General features: G+C 37.4%; 1 protein-coding gene across 7 annotated transcripts in view; it reads left to right on the top strand.

The window, feature by feature from the left end:
- The window catches only part of SLC39A12 (solute carrier family 39 member 12), a 79,113-nt gene that overhangs the window by 39,374 nt on the left and 12,206 nt on the right, over positions 1–27,533 (top strand). For all 7 annotated transcript variants that reach the window (XM_023631953.2, XM_003364356.4, XM_070254841.1 and 4 more), the window contains 2 exons: positions 1,348–1,506; positions 3,365–3,552. In XM_023631953.2, the coding sequence (XP_023487721.1) occupies positions 1,348–1,506; positions 3,365–3,552 (347 nt within the window). The remainder of the gene's footprint in view (positions 1–1,347; positions 1,507–3,364; positions 3,553–27,533) is intronic.

Raw genomic sequence — 27,533 nt, 5'->3', positions numbered from 1 at the left:
TTCAATAATTTGATATTTATCCTGTGTATTTATGACTCTTACCTAAAATCTGCCTATTATTAATAGAGAATAAAGTGAATTAGTAAACCACCAGAGGATATAAGTGAGTCTTACAGCGGTAGTTGTAACTGAAGCATGCTTTTTAGAAGTCAAATGTACGGGGTGTCTTTGCAAGGTAGTCAACACAGCCCTCTCCTGGCTGATAGTCTGAGCTATATACACTGTTTACTGTACTGAAGTTGCTTATTTCGTGGTGTTGGATACGATGAGTCAAATTGTAGTCTCCAAATAAAATAACAAACCATATTATAATATGGTCCTCCCGCAGACATAGTCCACACAACAGAAACCAGGAGGTAGCCTCTTCCTACTTTTACTGAGTGTACAATTATTGGAATATTGTGTTCAGTTCTAACAGTAACAATGGCTAGTGCTTCCAGTCATCACACAGCATACGTCTACTAAGAAATTAATGAAGTTTTAGACTGTGACAATTGATTTTATTGTCTCTTCTTATCCAATGGTATACCTAGAGAGTTTAATATCAGACTAAGTGTTGTCCCCAAAATATTTGTTTTGTATTTCTTAGTCGTTCAACTCCATAACCGGGTTATGCTAATATAGTTTTAGGTTTTTGAAAACAGAAATTCTACCCACTAACAACTTGAACCCAATTATAATCTAAATTATTTCATTAATTAAACTCATTATGATCTAAATTATTTCATTGACTCTACTAATCAGATAGTGTATATTATGTAATAGAATCCCAAGAAAACATCTTCTCTTTATTTTGTTCCCAAGAAAACATCTTCTCTTTATTTTGTTCAATGTGCAGCCAATCTAGAACTGAAAGTTATTTTTCGGAAAGAAAGAATATTTGGTAATTGTTTCAAACCTAACTGTGGGATCAGCAGAGTTGGTAGTGGGTCTGTCAGGGTCACAGTTGGGGAGTTCCTCAGGGAGGGTATCAAATTATTTTTAAATGCTTTACAAAAGACACACATGGAGAGGTCGTCAGTGGTATTTTGGGAGGTTATAGCAATATTACTTTTATTTTCTTCTTTTGGCATAGCTGGACAAGGTGATAGAATAGTGAATGCCAGGGCATAATTTATCTCATTGTTAGGCACACCTGTTAGAAAAACAGTGACCATCCATCCAAGCATGTTGGTTACCATATTTGTACCTCCAATCCTGACATTTTGAAAGCTGAAGCAAAGCGGGGTAGCTTCGATGGAATTTAAGAACATCAAGGGTGCATGGGGAAGTTGGTCATGTTTGAGGGATTCCGTGAATTACTTAGTGTTCTGTTAATGCTTCTCACACCTTTGTTTGGTTCTTTAGGCGAAACCATTAGCTTGTTAGCAGTAATGATCCTGGTTGGGGACAGCCTGCATAATTTTGCAGATGGCCTAGTAATAGGAGCAGCGTTCTCATCTTCATCCGAGTCAGGAGTGACCACAACAATTGCTATTTTGTGTCATGAAATTCCACATGAAATGGGTAAGTCTGACAGTAGAACCACTGTTTCCTGCTTGTTCAGAAAATTGTAATATATTTCTAGCTATGGTTTACTAGGCTTCTTTTTCCAACATACAATTGAAAGAGGAATACTTTCTGTTCATAATTTATTTAAACCATAAGAAGCAGAGAACTTGAAAAAGAGAATTCCTGTACCTCAGGATGAAATTCAATTAGACTCCTTTATGATATTTCCCAGGGCCAGAAGTGATTCTCCTTGGATTCTGGAGAATTCTATATGGGAGAAAGTCATTCAGAGAAACCTTTTGAAGAACTTTGGCAAGAATTTTAAAATCTGCATATTCAGTGTGGGAAAAACATTAAGAGGGGAACTTTACCCATTATGTCAGCAAACAGGCCAGTGAGATAACATTTAGATTAAAGCTAAGCCATGGTTTCATCAACTCGATTTACACAAAATGTCTAAAGCCAAGCAGAAAATTGAAATGGCAGGCGTATGGTAGCAGATGTGTGTTAAGATTCTTTTTCTGGATAATCTTAACAGCCCTGTAATTCAAATCCTGCCTCCTGGGAACCAAGATGAGACAACATAGGCATTTATGAAACAGTTCCAGAAAGAGTAGAGGCTGGTCTCAGGAACACACATGCCCTAAAGAGAGGGCTCTTAACAGTCAATCTTTCTGTCCCTACTTTCAGGCCTACGTTGCCCCCTGGGTCCATCCCTCCCTCTGGTGTTAAGTGTCTATTGCCCAAAGTCCTGTCACTTTCTCCTCACAGGCCCATCCCTCTCAGAACAGTTTATCCAAGGTCCTTCCTGAATCCGTTAAAATGTTCCTGGTCTGGGAGCTATCTTCTGTGGTTGTGCTTTTAGCTACTATAATGAAACCACAGGGGAGGGTGACAGTCTGTGGCAGGCCAGCAAAGATGTTTTAAGATGTGCTCATAAGACCAATTATGCAATGGAACTAGGAAACTGAGTCCCTAAGTGTCTCTTTACTGAATTTCAGCCTGATCCCAATCCCTAAAACTAAGCAATAGGGGCTCTCAGATTAAAAGGTCATTCTTCTAAGACAGACACTGTATGATTTCACTCATATGTGGAAGATAAACAAACACATGGACAAAGAGAACAATTTAGTGGTTACCAGGGGAAGGGGGGTGAGGGGTGGGCACAAAGGGTGAAGGGGCGCACCTATATGGTGGCTGACAAATAATAATGGAGAACTGAATTTCATAATGTTGTAAACTATCATAACCTCAATAAAAACTAAATAAATTATTTTTTTAAAAAAGGTCATTCTTCTTTTGGAGGAAAGTTGTGGAGAGAATAATGTCATTTTTCTATAATCATCAAGGCAATAAAACATTTTCTAAAGGAAAAATTTGTTTTCCTTAACAACTTTTGCAATGATTTTAAAATTTCATATTAAGTAGTTTTCTCTTTCCCCACAGCACTTCTTGCAGAAATAAATAATAAAAGCCAATATAATGTTTACTACCTCATGATTTTGCCTGGCGAATTTCCAGGCAAAAAGATTTAGAAACCCTGCAACAGCAAGGGCTTTATTTTGCATTTATCTAAGTTGAAAATGTCACAGGACGTGAGGAACTAAAGAATATGTCACAGTTCTCTCTGTAAATGCTATCTTTAGGAGCAGTAATGGGAATAGAATTCTTGAAATGTAGCTTTCTAATAGTGTGATGAGTTGGCTATGAATCCTAGAGAAATATAGGAAAGTGTGTTATTAACTGATCATTCAACTTTACTTATAAAATTGGTCCCAGTTGCTGAAATTTGAAGCAAGCTAATAGCACATGACTCTAACAAAGGTGTCATCAGTTAAGTGATAATTATATATTTTTTTTCCTTAAATTTCAGGAGACTTTGCTGTGCTCTTAAGCTCTGGACTTCCTGTTAAGATTGCCATCCTGATGAATTTTATAAGCGCTCTAACTGCCTTCATAGGACTATACATTGGCCTCTCGGTGTCAACTGATCCATGTGTTCAAAACTGGATCTTAACAATTACTGCTGGGATGTTCTTATATTTATCCTTGGTGGAAATGGTAAGCTTTGTGGCTTTCCTATTTTGTTTTTCAAAACACTGAAAATTTCAAACAGAGAAAAAGCAATAAAATGGAGGGATAGATGGAGAGAAGAGTATAGATAATATAAAAGGCTAAAGAAATATTCTATGTAATCCAAGAAAGTAAGTTGTAGGCAAAATAAACGTAATTTGAGCTACAGAAAACATTGACATTCTACTACTCAGCTGTAAAAAAAAAAAAAGGATAAAATCGTCCCATTCACAACAACATGGATGGACCTTGAGGGTATTATGTTAAGTGACATAAGCCAGATAGAGAAAGACAATCTCTGTATGACTCCACTCATATGTGGAAGTTAAACATGTAGACAGAGAACAGATTAGTAGCCACCAGGGGAAAGGGGGAAGGGGGGTGGGCACAAAGGTTGAAGTGGTGCACCTACAACACGACTGACAAACAATAATGTACAACTGAAATTTCACAAGGTTGTAAAGTATCATAAACCCAATAAAAAGTTAAAAAAAATTAAAGCATAAAGACCTAAAAAAAAATTGACATTCTTTTAGTGAATTTAAGTGGAATGAATGAAACTTTTATAATTGTCAAAAAGTGATCATCACTTCATTCTGCTATGGCTCTGCATCTGTAGATGATGATTGCATTGCCAGCTGAAAAATGAGAAGTTCTGTTAAAGAGCCAGCTATTTTGTTTATGCTTGGAAAATACTTCAACTGAATTTGTCGTTAAATTAAGTAGCTGTTTGACTTAATTAACCAACCGTATTTTTAAAAATAATGATTTCATCGACTATTTCATCTATCATTTAAGTTATAATTGTCAAAAGGCTATCATGCTGGTGAAATGAGAAAGATTATTATAGTATTGGGTCTGTAAAGTTGCAACATGTATTTATTAAAGAGGTCCTTGCCGACATTAATGGTAACTTAGTCATCACTTTTCATTCTCCATAATCGTATGAAGAAATTGAACCTGGGAAAATTTACATCTTTTTGCCTCTTAAATTCTGGTCTCTGCAAGATAAACCAGTTTTTTTTTAAGGTCATCTTCTTTTAGACTTGCTTACAACTTAAATGTCTTAAGGCAAAAGTTGTAATGATTATCCTTTCTCATGGGTAGGATAAGGCAAATAAAAATGACGTACATTAACAGAAGAAATATTTAAGACTAAAAATCAATAGAAAGCCAGTCAGAACAGAAGCAGAATATGTGATTACATGTATCCTGGAGCAGAAAAGTAAAATAAACAATCTTGAGGATAATATGTGGAATAGGACCATCGGTATTGCCTAAGGATGCGACAGAATCCCGCTATTGTCCTGGAAGTAAATAAAAAGAAATGTATCACAAGGAAAAAAATCTGGAAGACAGAAACCTGTGCTGACACAACCAGAATAACAGTGATTTCTTGAAGTAGATGTCAGCAAGGGGATTGTGTAAGTGTCACCATTTTAAACCCCAGCATAAATGCTTCTGACTTTCCAGTTGTTTTTCTTAATTCTCATGAAATTGAAATAGATGAGGTGAACACCAAAATGTACCTCCATGTTTAGAAATGTTCTTACATATTATTTATGATACTCAGGAAATTTCCTAATCTTGATAGTGAAGATAGCTAAAAAGTGGGGTAAATTCTACCCCCTTTTCTAAACCCCAATCCCCAAGCCGCGCTCAATGTTACAGAATTCTGCGATTTCTAGCGTGAGAAATCTGGATTTCTAGCATGGTGTGACTTGAAAAGTACACTGTCGCTCATCATTGGATGTTGCAAGCTACCTTTTGTTTAAAATGTCTGTATATCAGTTCTCAAACTCACTCTCGAGCCTCCTGATTTTCAGCTTTCTATTCTGATTTCTTTTCTCTTTATGAGTCAGTTGGGGGCAGTTGCTGTATTCTTTTGAAGTTTACTTTGTCTTTGAACATAATCTAGACCTCTCTTCAAGTCCAACGGATGTATATGTATGTAGTCAATCCTTTTTGGTGTTGTTAGGGAATCTGCTCTCCCGAAATTGGAAATTGACCTGGAAGATTATCAAGAACGATTTGTCATGTAGAACCCTAACTAAATATGTCATTGTCCCCCAGATGTTTCTCCTCTTGGTCTTGTAAGGATAAGCAATTGCTTGTAAGAAAGCAATGTGGAGAATATTCTATGAGATTCCAACAAGAATAAATCTTGACCTTATTGCAAATTACTATCAGCCAAGGAAAAAAGCAGCATTCTGGCAGAAAGACAGGAAAGAAAATACTCTGAGTTTCCCGGGGCTACTTCCTAAAATCCAGGTCGCCTGCTCTCACGGCCTTTTGAGTAACTTCTAAACAAACACAACGCTTTCACAGAGGAGTAAGTTTAACTGTTGCTGTATTCTGGGGCTGTGCCAAAGAAAATAGTCTTTTGTCATTTAAAGGGAAGAAAACAAGGTTTCATGACTCTGTAAAACAGCAAAGAAAATAAATGACAGCAAATAAAGGGTAAGAGAGAATACTTGCCTACACTGGTGATTTACTAAACCCTGGAAATTTACCAGGCCCCTTTTGAGCAGGGTTAATGTGAAAAGATTAGCTGGATTTTTGCTTTGCTTGTTTGTTTCAAAGAAATTGGGCATGTAATTTCAAATTCCAAAAAGGAAAAGAACTAGGGGCAAAAATGGAGCCATTAGCAATGAAGTCAAGGAAAAAGAAAGTCTTCTCTAGGGAAATCTACCAGCTTAAATGCTCCAAAGTGGTATTGCCTTATCCAAGAACACAAACTCCCAGTTGCACTGAATGGTTTCTAAAGAAAGTTAAGAATGAATGCAGCTCTGGGTGGCCTGAGGAAATTCATCCTCTGTTACAAAGATCAGTGTCCTAGCCTGGATTTCCCCCAAGTGGAGGCTAAGACAAAGGCAGTTCAGCTTGGAGGTGATTCCAGGGAGCAGGAGTGAAGGGCAGATGGAGCGAAACAGAGAAGGATGAAAAATCTATAAAATGATGTGTTTTTGTTAAGTTGACCACCAGTATGGGGGATCCATCACACAGGACCTTCTGACGTGGCGCCTGTCCCCATTGTTCAAAGCTGGCCCCAAAAGCATTATCCCCCTACACTTCCAGGTTATGCATGCTTGAGTGCCAAGGGATTTCCCATGGTGGTCCTATGACATCACACTAGAGACGCCCAGGGCAGGAGAAAGAGGCATGCAGTGTGTGACTGAAGAAAAGCTCTGTGCAAAACCAATCAACGCCTCCTTGGAACTGATCTCTGCAGCAGTAGCTGGGGTGAGATGGGGCTGAGAGACTATAAACCAGCACAAAAGTACTGCCCATTAGCAGTTGACCCCTTCACCACTCAAATATGCGCATGCTCTCCTTTACTTTTAAGTCCTGTCTATCCCAAAGTCCCTTCATGTTGGCAGCCAGACAAAAACTCCACAAAGACTTAATACAAAATGGTTAGTGGAAGCTCCAAACTCTGCTGATCTTCAGGCAATATGTGATATTTGTCATCTTTGTCCTCCAGCACCCAATGTTGATTCTCCTCACCTTCAGGCTGTGCTTTGGCTGAACTAGATTTCTTTTTTATTTTTTAATTTATTTTTTTATCGCAGTAACATTGGACTATAACATTATATAGTTTTCAGGTGTACATCGTAATATATTTCAAATTCTGTGTAGATTACATCATGTTCGCCACCCAAAAACTAATTATAGTCCATCAACTCATATGTGAGTCTAATCACCCCTTTTGCCCTCCCCTCTCCCCCCTTCCCCTATGGTAACCACCAATCCAATCTCTGTTGCTATGTGTTTGTTTGTCATTGTTTTTATCTTCTACTTATGAGTGAGATCATAGGGTATTTGACGTTCTCCCTCTGACTTACTTCACTTAGCATAGTACCCTCAAGGTCTATCCATGTTTTCACAAATGGCAGGATATCATCATTTCTTATGGCTGAGTAGTATTCCATTGTGTATAAATACCTCATCTTCTTTATCCATTTGTTCCGTGATGGGCACCTAGGTTGCTTCCAAGTCTTGGCTATTGTGAATAATGCTGCAATGAACATAGGGGTACACATATCTTTATGCATTTGTGTTTTCAAGATCTTTGAGTAAATGCGCAGCAGTGGGATAGCTGGATCATATGGTAGATCTTGTTAATTTTCTGAGGATACTCCATACTGCTTTCCATAGTGGCAGAACAAGTTGCACTCCCACCAGCAGTATACAAGGGCTCCCTTCTCTCCACATCCTCTCCAACACTTGTTGTTTCCTGTCTTGTTAATTATAGCCGTTCTGACCAGAGTGAGGTGATATCTCATTGTAGTTTTGATTTGCATTTCCCTGATAGCTAATGATGTTGAGCATCTTTTCATATGCCTGTTGGCCATCTGTATATCTTCTTTGGAGAAATCTCTCTTCAGATCTTTTGCCTATCTTTTTATTGGATTGTTGTTTTTTTTGTTGTTGAGATGTATGAGCTCTTTCTGAATTTTGAATATTAACCCCTTATCTGATATATGGTTTGCAAATATCTTCTCCCAATTGTTAGGTTGTCTTTTCGTTTTGTTGATGGTTTCCTTTGCTGTGCAGAAGCTTTTTAGTTTGATGTAGTCCCATTTGTTCATTTTTTCTTTTGTTTCCCTTGCCTGGCCAGACATGGGACTTGAAAATATGCTTCTCAGACTGATGTCAAAGAGCATACTGCCTATGTTTTCTTTTAGGAGTTTCATGGTTTTGGGCCTTACATTCAAGTCTTTAATCCATTTTGAGTTGATTTTTGTGCATGGTGTAAGGGAATGGTCTACTTTTACAATAAATAAACACCATTTATTGAGGAGACTCTCCTTTCTCCATCGTATGCTCTTGGCTCCCTTGTCAAATATTAGCTGTCCATAAATGTGTGGGTTTATTTCTGGGCTCTCGATTCTGTTCCATTGATTTGTGTGTCTGTTTTTGTGCCACTACCATGCTGTTTTGGTTACTATAGCTTTGTAGTATATTTTGAAATCAGGGAGTGTGATACCTCCAGCTTTGTTCTTTTTCTCAGGAATCCTTTGGCTATTCAGGGTCTTCTGTTGTTCCATATAAATTTTAGGATTCTTTGTTCTATTTCTGTGAAAAATGTTGTTGGAACTTTGATAGGGATTGTGTTGAATCTATAGATTGCTTTAGGAAGTATGGACTTTTAACTATGTTAATTCTTCCAATCCAAGAGCACAGAATATCTTTCATTTCTTTGTGTCCTCTTCAATTTCTTTCAACAGTTTTATAGTTTTCGGTGTACGGATCTTTCACCTGTTTCATTAATTTTATTCCTAGGTATTTTATTCTTTTTGTTGCAATTGTAAATGGGATTGTATTCTTAATTTCTCTTTCTGCTACTTTGTTGTCACTGTATAGAAACGCAACTGATTTTTGTGTGTTGATTTTGTATCCTGTGACTTGACTGTATTCATTTATATTTCTAAAAGTTTTTCAGTGGATTCTTTAGGGTTTTCTCTATATAAAATCATGTCATCTGCAAAGCGTGACAGTTTCACTTCTTCTTTTCCAATATGGATCTCTTTTATTTCTTTTTCTTGCCTGATTTTTCTGGCTGGGACTTCCAATACTATGCTAAATAAGAGTGGTGACAGTGGGCATCCTGATCTGGTTCCTGTTCTTAGAGGGATAGCTTTCAGTTTTTCTCCATGGAGAGTGATATTTGCTGTGGGTTTGTAATATATGGGCTTTATCATGTTGAAGTATTTTCCTTGTATACCCATTTTATTTAGAGTTTTTGTCATAAATGGATGCTGTATCTTGTCAAAAGCTTTCTCTGCATCTATTGAGATGATCATGTGATTTTTATTCTTCATTTTGTTAATGTGGTGTATCACATCAATCGATTTGTGGATGTTGAACCATCCCTGCATCCCTGGAATGAAACCCACTTGATCATGATGTATGATGTTTTTAATGTATTGTTGTATTCGATTTGCTAGTATTTTGTTGAGGATTTTTGCATCGATGTTCATCAGTGATATTGGCCTGTAATTTTCTTTTTTTGTGTTGTCCTTGTCTGGTTTTGGTATCAGGATAATGTTGGCTTCATAGAATGAGTTAGGAAGCCTCCACTCCTCTTCAATTTCTTGGAAGAATTTGAGGAAAGGTATTAAATCTTCCTTGAATGTTTGGTAGAATTCACCAGGGAAGCCATCTGGTCCTGGGGTTGCTCTTAAAGCAGGTACCCAGGGAATCTAGTCTTTCCTTCCCAGGCCAGATGATTGTAAATCCAGTTTGGGGAGCCTCAGCACAATTGGCTACAAGGTTTAACAGCACACTCCTGTTGCAGTTTTCCTGTTAATTAGGTAGGTACCCAGTGTAGCTGGTTGCTAGGCTCAGGGGCTTACAGTTGCGATAGGCCTCAGGCCTACAAGGCTGTTGTCAGTTCTCTTAGGAGTGCAGCTGAGTGGGGCTGGCCCTAGGCACGAACACTCAATTGTTTCAGGCTTTGGCAGGTGGGGCTGATCCTTTTTATGGCTATTTGTGAAGCACAGGTCTTCTGCCATTGATAAGCCCCACCCCCCCACAGGACCACACACACTGCCAACACAGTCCTGGTCCATGCAAACTTCTCAACCCCCTGGAGCATACCCCAATGCCACACTTCAGAGGCCCCCCACCTCTCCACCAATGCCTGCCACAGTTCACCTGCTCCTCACACAGGCCCTGCCCCACAGAGGTGGACATACTCACCTGCTTATAGAGGATCAAGGCACCCCGTCAATGCAGGCCGACAAGTAGCCTGAGGGCTTGCTGTTGGGTGGGGCCAGTCCCTAGGGCGGGCTGCCTGCCCTGGCTGACCTAGATTAAATCTGTGCTCTAATGGGTGTGGCAGACCCCTGGGCTAACAGGCCAGGGGAACAACTTCAATGGCATCTGCCTACTTGTGTCAGCAAGCCTGGACTAGGTGACAACAATGGCCACCACCAATGTATCCATCTCCAGAGAGGTCTCTCCTCTCACTGAGATGCACCCAGAGCCTACTAAGTGAGTCTCTTTTCAGCAAATGACTGTCAGCCTTCTTTCTGGTGATTTTAGCTTGCTGAGATGGGTGAGTTTGTGCATAGGCCCTTTAAGACCCAGGTCTTTTTGCCTTCATCCAATAGCTTTTCTGTGGTTATTCCCCACTGCAGTTAATAGCCAGCAAAGCCAGAGAGTAAGGCCCTCGTCTCAGTTGTGCTCAGTCTGAAGGATGCTTATAGCAGTATTGGCCCCCACTCAGGACCTCACTCCTCCAGGGTGGGCTGCATACCTTAGAGTGGCTCCCTCCTGGCCAGCCGAGAAACTCCACTGCTCCTGAAGGTGGCTTTTTTTTCTCTCCAGAAGGAATTTCTGCCTCTTCCACCTTAGTCAGGACTGTCCCTTGTTGTGGGGGTTCTTTTAACCCAGTTTTCAGTTTTTTATCCAGGGTAATTTTTCCAAAAATAGTTGTAACCTGGTTGTGTTCGTGGGAGGAGATGAGTTCAGATTCTGCCTACACTGCCATCTTGATGAGATCGCTCTATAATCCTTTTATTGCCTTGCTGAATTCAGTTTGCTAGTTTAATAATTTTTGAGGATTTTTACATCTATGTTCATCAGGGATTCTGGCCTATAATTTTATTTTCTTGTGATGTCCTTGTCTGGTTTTGGTATCAGAGTAATGCTGGCCTTGTAAAATGAGTTTGAAAGAATTCCTTCCTCTTAGATTTTTGGAAGAGTTTGAGAAGGATTGGTATTGATTTTTCTTTGAATGTTTCATAGAATTCACCAATGAATCTGTGTGGTCCTGCACTTTTGTTTGTTGGGAGGTTTTTGAAACTTCTTTCTCTATTGATTAATCCATTGACATGAAAAGCTCAAATGACCAGGTGATAGTCATAGCTTCATGTTCAGTGGAAATATTCCCTGATGTTTTCCCCTCAAGAACAGGGATCTGTGATCTGACAGTGCTAAAGTTTGTAGGAAAAGGAAGTACATAGTCCACAAGAGGAACAACTGGCAATGGTTGTTTACCATTGTTTCAGGATTTTCTCAATTGTTTCTGCTCTTATCTCTATTATTTCCCTCCTTCTACTTATGTTGCATTTAATTTTCTGTTTATTTTCTTGCTTTATCGGGTGGAATGATACATCATTGATTTTGAATCTTTCTATCTTTTCTAATATAAGCATTTTAAGCAATAAATTTCCTTCTAAGCACTGCTTTAGCTGATTCCCATATATTTTAATATATTGTGTTTTCATTACCAATCATTTTGAAATGTTTTTAAATTTCTCATGTAACTTTTTTCCTATTTGATCCATGTGTTATATGGAAGTATGTTGCCTAATTTCTCGATATTTGTAACATTTTGAAATATCTTTTTGTTATTGATTTTAATTTAATTTCTTCATAGTCAGAAAATATATTGTATATTATTTAAGTACTTTGAAATGTTTCGAGACTTGTTTTATGGTCCAGCATGTGGTCTCTCCCAGTGAATGGCCGTATGTGCATTTGAAAAATACAGGATGCCAGGTTCTGTGAATGTCAATTAAGTCAGGCTGGTTGATAGTGTTGTTCATGTTTTCAAATTCCATTCTGATTTATTTCTTCACTTGTTCAGTTAATTATTGAGGCAGTGATGTTAAAATATTGGCTTATATTTGTGAGTTTGCCTATTTCTTTGTTCTATCAATTTTGCTTCATGGATTTGAATTTCTGTTATTAGATGCATGCATATTTAGGGTTGTTATGTCTTCTTGATGAATTGATATTTTTACCATGCTGAAAGGTCCCTCTTTATCTCTGGTAAAACTTCTTGTCTCAAGATCTCCTTTGTCTGATGTTAACATAGTCACATCTGTTTTTCTCCTTACTGTTTGCACAGAATATCTTTTCCATTTTTTTTTATCTTCCACCTATCTGTAGAAAGTAAGTGGTGGCGCCTTGATAGAGTATTTGAAGTATCACGTAACAAAAGAAGTGTCTAAGGTAGTCAGCAATCTCTGTGATTAATATGTTAGTATCTATTTGTCTTGTTTATCTCCTTTCTCTAAATCTTATTTATAACAGGATCTATTGGTTTGCTGTCTTTTTCATACTCCCATGTTTGCTACAAAGATTTAATGAGATTTGTTCTCTATAGATATAATGCTTCCCCCCCCCGAAGATATATGTGTCTTAATCTTGTTTACCTGTGAATTATGTTATTTTACATGTCAAAGGCACTTTGCAAATGTGATTAAAGTTTAGGACCTTGAAATGGGGATATTATCCTGGACTATTTAGATGGTCCCAATCTAATCACATGAATCTTTAAAAGTGGAAAAACTTCTCCAGCTGTGGTAAGTGAAAGAGATGGGCAGACAGAAGGAAGATTCAGAGAGATTCCGTGTTGTTGCTGATTTTGAAGATGGAGTAAGAGGGCCAAGAGCTATGCAGGCAGCCTCTAGAGGCTGGAAAAGGCAAGGCAACAGATTGCCCCCCCCCCCCCCGAGCCTCCAGAAGGGAGACTAGCCCTGCAGACACGTTAATTTTAGCCTGGTGAGACCCAGGTCAGTCTTCCGACCTACAAACTTGTGTTGTTTCAGGCCACCAGGTTAGTGGTAATTTGTTAATATCAGCCATAGAAAACTAATATATCCATGTGCTACTAAACTTGGTTCAGATCTGCTTGGGAATGGAAGCAGCTACGTAGGAGCATCTCATTCTGTTTCATTTCTTAGAAGGAACCAGAAGTTCCTTCTAAGAAAATTCTCAGAACTGCAAGTCTAGAGGATTTCTCATATCCATCTTCTCTAAAGATACAAAATTTCTCAAATAGAAGGAAAAAGACAAGCCCTGGAAGTATTGTTTTTTTAGCAGTTTGGATAAGAGAGACTTTATTTTTAACAAATATTACTTATTGTTTAAATACATTAATTCATATAAAAAAACATAAATAAGTTATGCCACAGAAAGGTTTATTTGGGACCTGAGACAAGTTTCAAGGCTTTAGGCAGTTTTCTTAAGGTTTTAGATCCCTGCGTACTGTTTCCATAGCAACAAGCCCATAGAAACCTCTAAGGGCCATCACTATGGATGTAACTAGAGGTGTCCCTAGAGTTGAGAGAACTGGACAACTGCCCAGAATCTAATATGTTAACAGCACCCGAGCTGGGAGTGGAAGAGCTGTAACGCAGAGAGGTAGGTAGCAGAGAAGGAAGTGCCTCACCAGTTCATGCCAAAACAAAACAAAACTCAGGCCCCCTCTGTGCGCATCAAGGTGAATCAACTCAGATTATACCTTATTTCTAGGCCCCTCCCCTCCACCAATCTCCCTTATTACAGAGTTTTCCGGATCTCTTACCCCTCTCCTCTGCACTTTTTTTGGGTGCTCTTTTAAAACTTCTCTTCCTCTTCCAGACTGTTATTGGTATTCCTTCTATCTTTATTCTGCTTATGTAATAATGGGGAGTGGGGACAGCCAGATTGAAGAGGGGTCAGAGCAATTTACTTATCTGTCCTCTTCTGGGAAGTGTCTCCCCAAAGTAATTGCACAGCTAGTCTTTTGCCTGGAGCATTTTCCAATTTCCAGATAATTTTCCTCGTACGAAAGCCAAGGTGAAGAGTATTTGTAATTTGAATTTAGACTAGTCTGCTTTTAAACTATACTCAAACACAAGAATAATATCTGAGTAGTAAACCCAGTCAATAAATAAGATTATCAGTAGCCCAAATGAAGAGCATCCATTGGCTTCTCCACAGTAATGTTAGTTCAGTCAATGTAACAGCTTCAAGATAGTGAATTGGGTGAAAAGATTAAAAGTTGATTGACAAAACAGCTACCTTTTTAGCTAGACTTTCCCTCTTTCCTTAATCACATGACTATAAAATTAAAGTAAAATAGTATCCTACACTTTTAGAATATTAATCCTATTCCCTCCTCCCCATCATTCTTTCTTTATCTTCAGATTCATTGAGTGTGATTGAGTCTCTCTGTCTCAGAGAAATATAGATAAATCCAATGCAATTCAGCCAGTAATCTACAATCACCAAGCTGATTAAAAAACTCTCATTTTTGGTAAATGAGTTCTGTCTCCAACCAAAAAACAAGGAGGCTATCCTTTCCTTTAAATTTGGCAATACTTAGGTATAATGCCCTTTAAACAACATCCTTCCATAGAAAGGGGATATTTTGTTTGGGGAAGAAACATATAAAATAACCTTGATATACCTGTTTGCTTCCAAAAAATACTCTACTTGAAATCAATGAGTGCAATTGACATCATTTTAAATACTGTATTTCTGTGAAAAAAGTGACAACCATTTAAAAATCATTTCAGGCAGCAAAACTAATATGATTCAACATTCACAATTATGTCTTCACAAAAGCAAAAAGCATGAATCATTCTTACCAACAGTTTGGTAAGATTTCTACTCTCTTTTTATTCTCTTTCTCTAAAAATCAGTCAAATCCTACACTTAGATATTTTCTACTGAGAAAATGATTAATAGACACAATTTTGGTGAATGCTGAGTTACATAATTTACAAAAATTGACCACCAGAAATGTTTGTATTTTTCTGCTCTTTATGTCTCTTTTCTTCTAGCAAGTCTGTCAAACCATGCTCATGCATGCACACACACATGCATGAATATATCTTCCAAAGCAATCCATTTCATAGGAAAATTCTAAAGCTTGCTAATGGCTCTCTTTGCTGAGCTATACAATTAAGAGTCTGTCAGGCCATCCCCGGTTGCCTAGTGGTTAAGTTTGGCACACTCGCACACTCTGTTTCAGTGGCCTGGGTTCAGTTCCCAGGCACAGACCTCCACCACTCATCTTTCAGTGGCTGTGCTGTGGTGGTGGCTCACATGCAAAAAAAAAAAGAGGAAGATTGGCAGTGGATGTTAGCTCAGGGCAAATCTTCCTCAGCAAAAAAAATAAAAATTAAAAATTGGGAATTTGTCTAACTGAATTGCTTTCCCTAAGGAGAAAATGAAGTGAATTGTTAAATACAAGTTACAAGTGGGTAACATTTTTGTCTCCCCTAATTGTATGTCAATGCTGTGGTCTTTGTCTTATAACTCAGTTTTCAAAAGAGAAATTTTCATTTATTTTCTGCTGCAACCTGCTTCATAAATTCCCTTGGGAAGGTACTATCAAGAAGGTAGAAGACTATAATAGCCTGTATTTGAATATTTAACAAATAAAATATCTAATGCTGGATTTTAAAAAATAACCTTCAGATAAGCTTCCAGTTTGCAAAGAGCAGTGGTCCTCACTGGTTTGATAAGGAAAATTAAAACTGCTGTATTCAGCTGTTTTGTGAACATAGCTACTAACTTAAAAAGACCTAAGTTCAAAACAGGACCTCTGTCAATGGGAACAAATCTCTCAATTTCAAGATATTGTTGAGTCAACTAGTAATCTGTGTTGCGGGTCTTCCTATTAAAACAAATATGATGCTAAAATAGAACCCATTATTAGGTTCCCCTTTACATTGCTGTCAAAAGGGATAATCAAGGAAATGAAGGAAGGGGAAAACTCACACAATAACCAAAAGGAGAGATTATGTTGAAGCCACATCCAAACTGCTATTGAATTAAAATGTTGGGAGATTGTTAAAAGCAAGAATTGATACAATATTTTTATAATTTTATACAATGCAAATATTCCAGAGCAGATTTTCATTCTCCAGAATACTGTAGAAAGAGAAATCCAGCAGGACCTTCCTGACATTCTGTAGCAGATAAAACCTCATCTCTGTGGATAGGCCACTTTCCCAACAAGGTCCAGCCAGAGGGACAGCCAGGATCTTTAAAGGACAGGAACCTCTAACCTCCTCTTCATCTTGATACAGTAGGCAGTCACAAAGAAATTCAAAGTGGTCCACACTGCAGACTATAGAAAGAAGTGATTCTGATACTCTAGAAATGGATTGTTTTATAGTTCTTAATGAAGTGTGAGAACATGAGGGCTGAGTTTATTGTCTTAGTCCGTTTGGCTGCTATAACAAAAAAAAAACCCATAGATTGGCTGGCCTATACAACAAACATTTATTCTCGCAGTTCTGGAGGCCAGGAAGTCCAAAATGAAGGGACTGGCTGATTTAATGTCTGGTGAAGACTTGAAACCGTGTTGGTGGATGACTTCCTTCTTGTATCTTCACTTGGCATGGCGGAGAGTAGAGAGAAGCAAGCTCTCTCAGGACTTGTACACGGGCAATAATCCCATTGATGAGGGCTCTGTCCTCATGACCTTCTCTAATCCTAATTACCTCCCAGAGGCACTGCCTCCTAATACCATCACCTTGAGGGGTAGGGTTTCAGCATAGGAATTTTGAGCGAACACAACATTCAGTCTGTAACATTTATGCTCTGGGACTTTGAGATCTAAACCTAACCCAGAAGTTCATGTTTCTCAAAGCAAACTAATGACAATCCTTACAAGGCAGTAAATGACACCTCTTCTTATCCCATAGTTTCTTAGATATAATCTGAATGCTGCTTATTGTAATATTATAATAAGCTAAAGTTAGTCAAAGGAAAGCTTGTGAAACCTTAGAGTGTATGTGTGTGTTTATTCCACTAAAATATTCATAACATAAAATGTACCATTTTAACCATTTTTAGGTGTAAAGTTCAATGGCATTAAGTACATTCACACTGTACCACCATCTATCTCTGGAACTTTTTTCATCATCCCAAACTCAAGCTCCATACTCACTAAACACTAACTCCCCAAACCCCGGCCCCTACCACCTGGCAACCACCATTCTACTTACTGTCTCTATGAATTTGACTACTCTAGGTACCTCATGTAAGTAGAATCATACAATATTTTTCCATTTGTGACTGGCTTATTTCACTTAGCATAAAGTCTTCAAGACTCATCCATGTCATAGCACGTGTCAGAATTTTGCATGGTACGTATTTACAGCATTTTATTTATCCAGTTATCCATCAATGGACACTTGAGTTGCTTTCACTTTTTGCCACCTGTGAATAGTGCTGCTGTGAACGTGGGTGTACAAATATCTCTTCAAAGTCTTGCTTTCAATTCATTTGTGTATGTATCCAGCAGTAAAGTTGATGGATCATATGGTAATTCTATTTTTAATTATCTGAAAAACTGCCTCACTGTTTTCCATGGTGGTTGTACTATTTTACATTCCTACCAACAGTGCCCGAGGGTTCCATTTTCTCCACATCCTCACCAACACTTTTGATTTTCTGTTATTTTGAAAACAGCAATCCTAATGGGGGTGAAGGGGTATCTCATTGTGATTTTCTTTTGCATTTCCCTAATGATTAGTGATGTTAAGCATCTTTTCTTGTGCTTATTGACAATTTATGTATCTTCTTTTTTGTATGTGGTGTGGGAGTCCAACTTCATTCTTTTGAATGACGATATACGGATTTCCCAATACCATTTGTTGAAAGGACTGTTCTTTACCCCATTAAATTGTCTTGGCAGTCTTGTCAAAAATCATTGCCTGTGTATGCAAGAATTTATTTTCTGGGCCCTCTACTGTGTTCCATTGGTCCATACATCTATCTTTATGCCAGGACCACACTCTTGTTTATTGTAGCTTTGTAGTAAGTTTTGAAATCAGGAAGTGTAAGACTTCCAATTTTGTTCTTTTTCAATATTGTTTTGCCTATTTGGGGTCCCTTGAAATCTTAGATGAATTTTAGGGTGAATTTTTCTATTCCTGAAAAAAAATAATTAGGCTTTTGATAGGGACGGCATTAAATCTGTAGATCACTTTATCTAGTGGATCTCTTAATAATATTAAGTCTTCCAATCCATCAATACGGGATGTCCTTCTCTTTATTTGTGTCTTTAATTTCTTTCACCAACATTTAGTAGTTTTCAGTGTACAAATCTTTTTTTTTTTTTAAGATTTTATTTTTTTCCTTTTTCTCCCCAAAGCCCCCTGGTACATAGTTGTATATTCTTTGTTGTGGGTCCGTCTAGTTGTGGCATGTGGGATGCTGCCTCAGCGTGGTTTGATGAGCAGTGCCATGTCCGCGCCCAGGATTTGAACCAATGAAACACTGGGACGCCTGCAGCGGAGCGCGCGAACTTAACCACTCAGCCATGGGGCCAGCCCCAGTGTACAAATCTTTTTACTTTCTTGGTTATGTTTATTCCTAAATATTTTACTCTTTTTTATGCTATTGCCAATGGATATCCTTTTCACACTGTTCATTGTTTGTGTATAAAAATGAAATGGATTTCTGTGTGTTAATTTTGCATTTTACAACTTTGCCAAATTTTTAAATTGTGTTTTATTTTAACATCTTGAGAGTAAAACAGGTATTGGTACTGGGTAACACATTTTTACTTAACAGAAGAACATGTTTTATAAGTGGTATTTTTAAATGTAATGCTATAGTGAATAAAATTGTGTAAGTTAAAAATATTTATTAGTCAAAAGGATTTCGTCATTAATCACATAAGCCCATTTCACTTATTTTGTGTTTTGTTTTGTTTTGTTTGCTGAGGAAGGTTTGCCCTGAGCTAACATCTGTGCCAATCTTCCTGTTCTGTATGTGGGTCACAGCCACAGCATGACCACCAACAAGTAGCGTAGGTCCTTGCCCAGGAACCGAACCCAGGCCACCAAAGCAGAGGGCGCCAAATTTAACTGCTAGGCCATGGGGCCAGCTCCTCAGTTGTTTTGTTTTTTATTTTTTGATCTTTTAATTATTTTATTGAGGACACGTTGTTTATAACATTGTGTAATTTCAGGTGTTCATTACTATAGACCAGCTTCTGTATAGACTGTATCATGCTCATGACCAAAAGTCTAGTTTTTATCCATCACCACACATATGTGCCCCTGTACCCCTTTCACCCACCCCCACCCCCTTCCCATCTGATAATAATTAATCTGTTCTCTTTGTCCTGTGTTTATCTTCCACGTATAAGTGAGATCATATGGTGTTTGTTCTGTCTTACCTATTTCGCTTAACATAATACCCTCAAGGTCCATCCTTGTTGTTGTAAATGGGACGATTTTATCTTTTTTTATGGCTGAGTAGTATTCTATTATATATAGACCACATCTTCTTTATCCATTCATCAGTTGATGGGCACTTCGGTTGCTTCCACATCTTGGCTATTGTGAATAATGCTGCAATGAACATAGAGGTGCATAAATCTCTTCATATTGTTGATTTCATGTTCTTTGGATAAATACTCAGTATGGGCAAAGCTGGATCATATGGTATGTCTATTGTTAGTTTTTTGAGAAATCTCCATACTGTTTTCCATAGTGGCTGCACCAGTTTGTATTCCCACCAGCAGTATATGAGGGTTCCCTTTTTTCCACATCCTCTCAACATTTGCTATTTTTTGTCTTGTTAATTATAGCCATTCTAATGGATGTAAGGTGATACCTCATTGTAGTTTTGATTTGCATTTCCCTAATAATTAATGATGCTGAACATCTTTTCATGTGCCTATTGGCCATCTGTATGTTTTCTTTGGAAAAATGTCTATTCCTATCCTCTGCCCATTTTTTTTATTGGGTTGTTTATTTTTTTACCATTGAGTTGTATGAATTCTTTATATATTTTGGAAATTAACCCCTTGTTAGATATATGATTTGAAAATATTTTCTCCCAGTTGGTGGATTGTCTTTTCATTTTGTTCATGGTTTCCTTTGCCTTGCAGAGCATTTTACTCTGAGGTAGTCCCATTTGTTTATTTTTTCTTTTGTTGCCCTTGTCTGAGTAGACATGGTATTCGAAAAGATGACACTAAGACTGATATGAAAGAGTGGACTGCTTATATTTTCTTCTAGGAGTTTTATGGCTTCTGGTCTTACATTCAAGTCTTTAATTCATTCTGAGTTAATTTTTGTGTATGGTGTAAGAGAATGGTCTACTTTCATTCTTTTGCGTATGGCTGTCCAGTTTTCCCAACACCGTTTATTGAGGAGACTTTCCTTTGTCCACTGCATGTTCTTGGCTCCTTTTTGAAGATTAGCTGCCCATAGATGTGCAGTTTTATTTCCAGGCTTCCAATTCTGTTCCACTGATCTGTTTTTGTGCCAGTACCATGCTGTTTTGGTTACTATAGCTTTATAGTATATTTTGAACTCAGGGAGTGTGATACCTCCTGCTTTGTTCCTTTTTCTCAGGATTGCTTTGGCTATTCAGGATCTTACATTGTTCCATATAAATTTTAGGATTCTTTCTTATATTTCTGTGAAGAATATCATTGGGATTCTGATTAGAATTGCATTGAATCTATGGATTGCTTTAGGTAATATGGACATTTTAACCAAATTTATTCTTCCAATCCATGAGCATGGATTATCTATTTCTTTATGTCTTCTGCAATTTCTTTAAATAATGTCTTATAATTTTCAATGTACAGGTTTCTCACCTCTTTATTTAAATTTATTCCTAGATATCTTATTCTTTTTGTTGTGATTTTAAATGGGATTGTATTCTTGACTTCTCTTTCTGCTGGTTCATCATTAGTGTATAGAAATGCAACTGATTTTTGAAAGTTGATTTTGTACCCTGCAGCTTTGCTGTAGCTGTTGATTATTTCTAATAGTTTTCTGGTGGATTTATTATGGTTTTCTATATAGAGAATCATGTAATCTGCAAACAGTGAGAGTTTCACTTCTTCCTTTCCAATTTGGATACCTTTTATTTCTTTTTCTTGCCTAATTGCTCTGGCCAAAATCTCCAGTTCTATGTTGAATAGGAGTGGTGAGAGTGGGCACCTTTGTCTTGTTCCTGTTCTCAGAGGAATGGCTTGCAGTTTTTCACCATTGAGTATGATGTTAGCTGTCAGTTTTTCATATATGGCCTTTATTATGTTGAGGTACTTTCCTTCTGTACCCATTGTATTGAGAGTTTTTATCATAAATGGATGTTAGATCCCGTCAAATGCTTCCCTGCATCTATTAAAATGATCATGTGGTTTTTATTCCTTATTTTGTTAATGTGGTGTATCACATTGATTAATTTGCAGATGTTGAGCAATCCCTGTGTCCCTGGTATAAATCTCACTTGATAATGGTATATGATCCTTTTAATGTATTGCAGTATTCAGTTTGCCAATATTTTCTTGAGGATTTTTTCCTCTGTGTTCATCAGCAATATGGCCTGTAATTTTCCTTCTTTGTGCTGTCCTTGTCTGTTTTTGGTATCAGGGTAATTTTGGCCTCATAGCATGAGTTAGGAAGCATTCCATCTTCTTCAATATTTTGAAATAGTTTGGAAAGGATAGGTGTTAAATCTGCTTTGTATATTTGGTAGAATTCTCCAAAGAAACCATCTGGTCCTGGACTTTTATTTTTGGGGAGATTTTTGATTACTGTTTCAATCTCTTTACTTGTGATTGGTCCATTCAGATTCTCTATTTCTTCTTCATTCAGTTTTGGGAGGTTGTATGAGTTTAAGAATTTATCCATTTCTTCTAGGTTATCTAATTTGTTGGCATATACTTTTTCATACTATTCTCCTACAGTCCTTTGTGTTTCTGTGGTATCTGTTGTAATTTTTCCTCTTTCACTTTTAATTTTATTTATATGAGCTTTTCTCTTTTTTTCTTAGTGAGTCTGGTGAGGAGTTTGTCAATTTTGCTTATTGTCTCAAAAAACAAGCTCTTAGTTTCATTGATCCTTTCTATTTTTTTATTATTCTCTATTTCATTTATTTCTGGTTTCATTTTTATTATTTCCCTCCACTGCTGACTTTTGGGTTGTTTTTTCTTCTCTTTCTAGTTCTGTTAGATGTAGTTTAAGATTACTTATTTGAGATTTTTCTTATTTGTTGAGGTAGTCTCTATTGCTGTTAACATCCCTTTTAGTATTGCTTTTGCTGTAACCTGTAAGAGTTGATATGTTGTGTTTTCATTTTCAATTTGTCTCCAGGTATTTTTTGATTTCTCCTTTGATTTCTTCATTGACCCAGTAGTTGTTCAGCAGCATCTTGTTTAGTCCCCACATATTTGAACTTGCCCAGCCTTTTTCTTGTAGTTGATTTTTGGTTTCATAGCATTGTAGTTAAAGATGCTGGATATGATTTCAGTCTTCTTAAATTTATTGTTTCTTGCCTTGTTTCCCAACATATGGTCTATCATTGAGAATGTTCCTTGTGCACTTGAGAAAAATGTGTATTCTGCTGCTTGGGGATGGAATGTTCTATAGATATGTATTAAGTCCATCTGGTCTAGTGTTTCATTTAAGGCCACTGTTTCCTTGTTGACTTTCTTCTGGATGATCTATCCATTGATGTAAGTGGGGTGTTGCAATCCCCTACAATTATTGTGTTGCTGTCAATTTTTCCCTTTAGGTCTGTTAATAGTTGCTTTATATACTTTGGTGCTCCTGTGTTAGATGCCTATATATTCACAAGTGTTATGTACTCTTGGTGAAATGTCCCTTTCATCATTATATACTGCCCTTCTTTGTCTCTCACTGTCTTTTTTTGTCTTGACTTCTGCTTTGTCTGATATAAGTACTGCAACACCTGCTTTCTTTTGCTTGCCATTTTCTTGGAGTATCATCATCCATCCCATCACTCTGATCCTAGATTTGTCCTTAGAGATAACTTCTGAGCTGTGTTTCCTGGAGGCAGCAGATTGTTGTATCTTATTTTTTAATCCGTCCAGCTAATCTGTGTCTTTTGATTGGAGAATTCAACCTATTTATAGTTAGAGTAATTATTGATATATGAGGGCTTACTACTGCCATTAAATCTCTTGTTTTCTGGTTCTTCTATGTTTCCCTTGTATTTCTGACTGCCATTTCAGTTTGGTGATTTTCTCAGTTTTCTCTTTATTTATGATTTGTGGCTGTACTCTGATTTTTTGCTTAGTGCTTACTATGAGGTTTGTATAAAAGATCTCATAGATGAGATAGTCCATTTTCTGATACCCTCTTATCTCCATTAGCCTTAGCAGGTTCCATCCCTTTTTCTTCTCCTTCTTAGTTATTGTTGCTGCAAATTGTTCTGTTTTGTGTTGTGAGTTTGTGACTAAATTGTTTAGAGTTATTTTTGATGCCTTCCTGCCCCTTATCTGTTATGTTATAATTAAGTGGTTACTAACCTATTCTGATATAGAGCTGCATTTCTCTGATTCTATCTGTCAATTTATCTCCCTGCTCAAGGTTTTGTAAACCTTCACTCTTTAGTTTCAAATGGGAGGGCTCCTTTCAATGTTTCTTGTAAGGCAGACCTAGTGGCATTGAATTCCCTCATCTTTTGTTTATCTGGGAAAGCTTTTATTTCTCCATCATATCTGAAGGATAGTTTCACTGGATAGAGTATTCTTGGCTGAAAGTTTGTGTCTTTCAGTATTTTGAATATATAGTTGCATTTTCTCCTGGCCTGTAGGGTTTTTGCTGAGAAATCTGCTGAAAGCCTGCTAGGGGTTCCTTTGTTGATTATTTTCTTCTGCCTTGCTACCCTTAATGTTTTTCTTTGTCATTGAATCTACCAATTTTAATATGATATGCCTGGAGAAAGTCTTTTTTGCATTGATGTGATTAGAAGTTCTATTGGCTTCATATACTTATAAATCCAGTTTCTTCCCCAAGTTTGGGAAGTTCTTAGGTATTGTTTCTTTGAACAAGCTCTCTGCTCCTTTCTCCCTTGCTTCTCCTTCTGGAATGCATATTATCCTTATGTTGCTTTTTCTAATAGAGTCAGATATTTCTCAAAGAATTTCTTCATTTTTTCAAAATCTTAGTTCTCTCTCCTCCTCCACCTGAAGCATTTTTATATTTCTATCCTCTAAATCACTGATTCTTTCCTGCATAACATCAGCTCTATTTTTTGTGGTTTCTAGATTATTTTTTATCTCATTAATTTTTTCTTCATATCCAGAATTTCTGTTTGGTTTTTTTTTTTTTTTTTTTTTTTTTAGAGCTTCAATCACTTTGGTGAAGTATTCCTTCTGCTCATTAATTTTATTCCTGAGCTAACTGAGCTGTCTTTCTGAGTTTTCTTGTAACTCATTGAGTTTCTTTATGACAATTATTTTGAATGCTCTTTCATTTATATTGTACATTTCTGTGACTTCAGGATTGGTTTCTGGAGACGTCATTTTCATTCTGCTCTGAAGTAGTTCTTCATGGATTTTGATGAATTGATCCTTTTCTGGTGCATCTGTGTTAGTATCAAGTCACAGATTCCACCTGCCACCACTCGGGGCAGGGGGGTTAGGAGCTGTGTTTTCTAATCCTGCCCCAAATGCTGGAAGTTGTGCCAGTAGGGTTGCTCTGTATTTGCATGTGCTGGATGCAGCCACTTCATGGGTTCAGGCAGGCCCTCTGTGCTCTGCCAGTGAGTTGCTCTCATGCAGGTGGGACTGCTGTGCTCAGTAGGAGATTAGCTGAGCTGTTTCACTAGGTAGGAAGTGAGGGGCACTTTCTTTCATGTGGGCCAGCTCTGTACTCTGGGCAATTTGGCTGAGCTGCTACACTTGGTGGGCAGGGCTTCTTCACAGCTGCTGAGCCCCCATCACTCAGTGGGAAGCATTCCTGTGAACCAGCTGTTACAGCATAGTGAGCATTCCCATGGGCCAGGCTACCACTCTGAAAGCATTTGCACATGGGCTGGGCTGCCCCACCTCCTCTTACAGTCGTGCCAGCCACTGTGTGAGGATTTGTGAACTGGATTGCTGCTGCTGGGGAGAGGATGGGGTCTGCTCACCTAGTTCTACTGCTTTCTGGGGATACAGTCCACTCACCTTCAGATATATGGCTGCATGGATCTCTCAGACATCCTGTTGTACTGTGTAGGGAATCCTGTTTTGGTTAATGAATGTCTGTTTAGTTGTTACTTAGAGGGGAGACATGGAAAGAACAACCCTCTCTGCCATGATGCTGATGTCACTGTTTTGTTTTTAAACTTCCCAGAAAGAGAATCTGTCACAATTCTATCCACTATTCATTTTTCTCTTCTGCCTCAATTTTAAGTTGTATGAAAAGACAAACATGGATTGATTAGAATAAGTAAATAAAAGAAATATCTATTGTTTCTCAAAGTGAGAAGGGATGTTATTTTCTTAAATTCTTAATAAGGACTGTATGGCAAAATCGATCACTGTGTAATTTTTTCATTCACTAGAGCAACTTCCCTCGTGTTTTTGTAAAGTCTGTGGCAGTGAATGCCAAATACAATCTTGCATGCTCATTAGAACCAACATAAGTTGTTTACAAATTCAATTCATCTAATGTTTATTGAATGAATGCGATGAGCACTGCTATGAAGACACAGTTGTTTGTATGGCTTCATGCTGTCAACAATCTGGAAGAAAAGCAAAAAGGTCATGTGATTGTCTCTGTGGTGTAACACTTAATAAAACAAGTAAGTTGGTCAGCCAACACATGAGAGAAGAAAGATAAACAAAAGTCAGTCCATCTATCTTTTGGATTCATAAAGGCCAAACAGTTTCTAATTTACCAATTTTTCAGCAAGTTGTGATCTCATAGATGACTTCTGCAGAAAATGTTCTTGGAGACAGTGCATGGATAAAGGATTCCACAGACAGAGTGTTAGGTTTTGCAAACACTGGATAAACTTTTGAGTGTCATTAAGAACCATAATAAATCTATCTACCTATCTATGTATTTATTGGAAGGACTCCTACATGTCTCTTTGTAATCATTTTTTAGATAACGTCATCAATGAATAATCATCAAATGACCCTTCAAAAAATCAAGAGAAAAATTAGCTGAATGCCTTTTTAACTGTGTTTTAAAAATGTGGATGAATGAATATTCAAAATATCAACTTTTTTCACGTTTGATCATAGAGAGATGTTCCAATGGTTCTTCACAGCAGAGATGAACATTTGAAAATAAACCTATGTATATTATTGCTATCAGACTATGGAAAATACTTGGGAAAAATTTTCCTGTCTTAATAAAGACTTTCAAATGGCACTGTCTAGTTTGGCCTTAGACAGCAACCAGTCCAATAACTCAAAATATGCTTTAGTTTTTCCTTCTTCGTCTCCTTTTTTCCTCTTTTTTATTTTTAGAGTAATAAGAATGTATGTGTGCAACGGAATAAATACAAAATGATCCATAACCATTATGATTCTTCTCCCAGCAGGCCTGTAGTTCCCATTAATATAAGAGTGTTTCTTTAATTTACACCAGGCTTGGGCCATAAATTTCTTTTTTCTTCACTGTCTACAAGGGTGGCCACTATCTACTTATGGGTATCCTATCCACCACTTGAAATGTGGTTAGTGTGACTGTGAAATGGATTTTTTAAATTAATAAACTTTATTTTTTAGAGCAGTTTTGGGTTTATGTCAAAATTGAGCAGAAAGTACAGAGAGTTCTCCTATAACATCTGAATTACACATGCACACCTTCCCCCATTATCAATATCCCATACCACAGTGGTACAGTTGTTACAATCAATGAATCTACACTGATGCATCATTATCGTCCATAGTTTACATTAGGGTTCTTTCTTGGTGTTATACATTATATGGGTTTTGACAAATGCCATGTATCCACCATTGTAGTATCAAACAGAATAGTTTACCTGCTCTGAAAATCCTCTGTGTTCGGCCTATTCATCCCTCCCTCTCCATTAACCCCTGGCAACAACTAATCTTTTGTTGTCTCCATAGTTTTCCCTTTTCCAGAATGTCACATGTTTGGAATCACATAGTGTGTACCTTTTGAGATTGTCTTCTTTCACTTAGTAATGTGCATTTGTTTCCTTCCTGTTGTTTTATGGCTTGATAACTGATTTTCTTTTAGCGCTGAATAATATTCCATTGTCTAGATGTACCAAAGTTTATGTATCTATTCACCTATTGAAGGACATCTTGGTTGCTTCCAAGTTTGGGCAATTCTGAATAAAGCTGCTATAATTATACATGTGCAGGTTTTTTGTGAACATAAGTTTTCGATATATTTGGGTAAATACCAAGGAACGTGTTTGGTGGATCATATGGTAAAAGTATGTTAGTTTTGCAAAAAACTGCCAAATGTCTTCCAAAGTGG

The sequence above is a fragment of the Equus caballus genome, chromosome 29, assembly GCF_041296265.1.
Source record: "Equus caballus isolate H_3958 breed thoroughbred chromosome 29, TB-T2T, whole genome shotgun sequence".
Classification (NCBI taxonomy): domain Eukaryota; kingdom Metazoa; phylum Chordata; class Mammalia; order Perissodactyla; family Equidae; genus Equus; species Equus caballus.
Note: the sequence above shows the minus strand (reverse complement) of the source record. Positions and strands in the feature narration are given on the sequence as shown.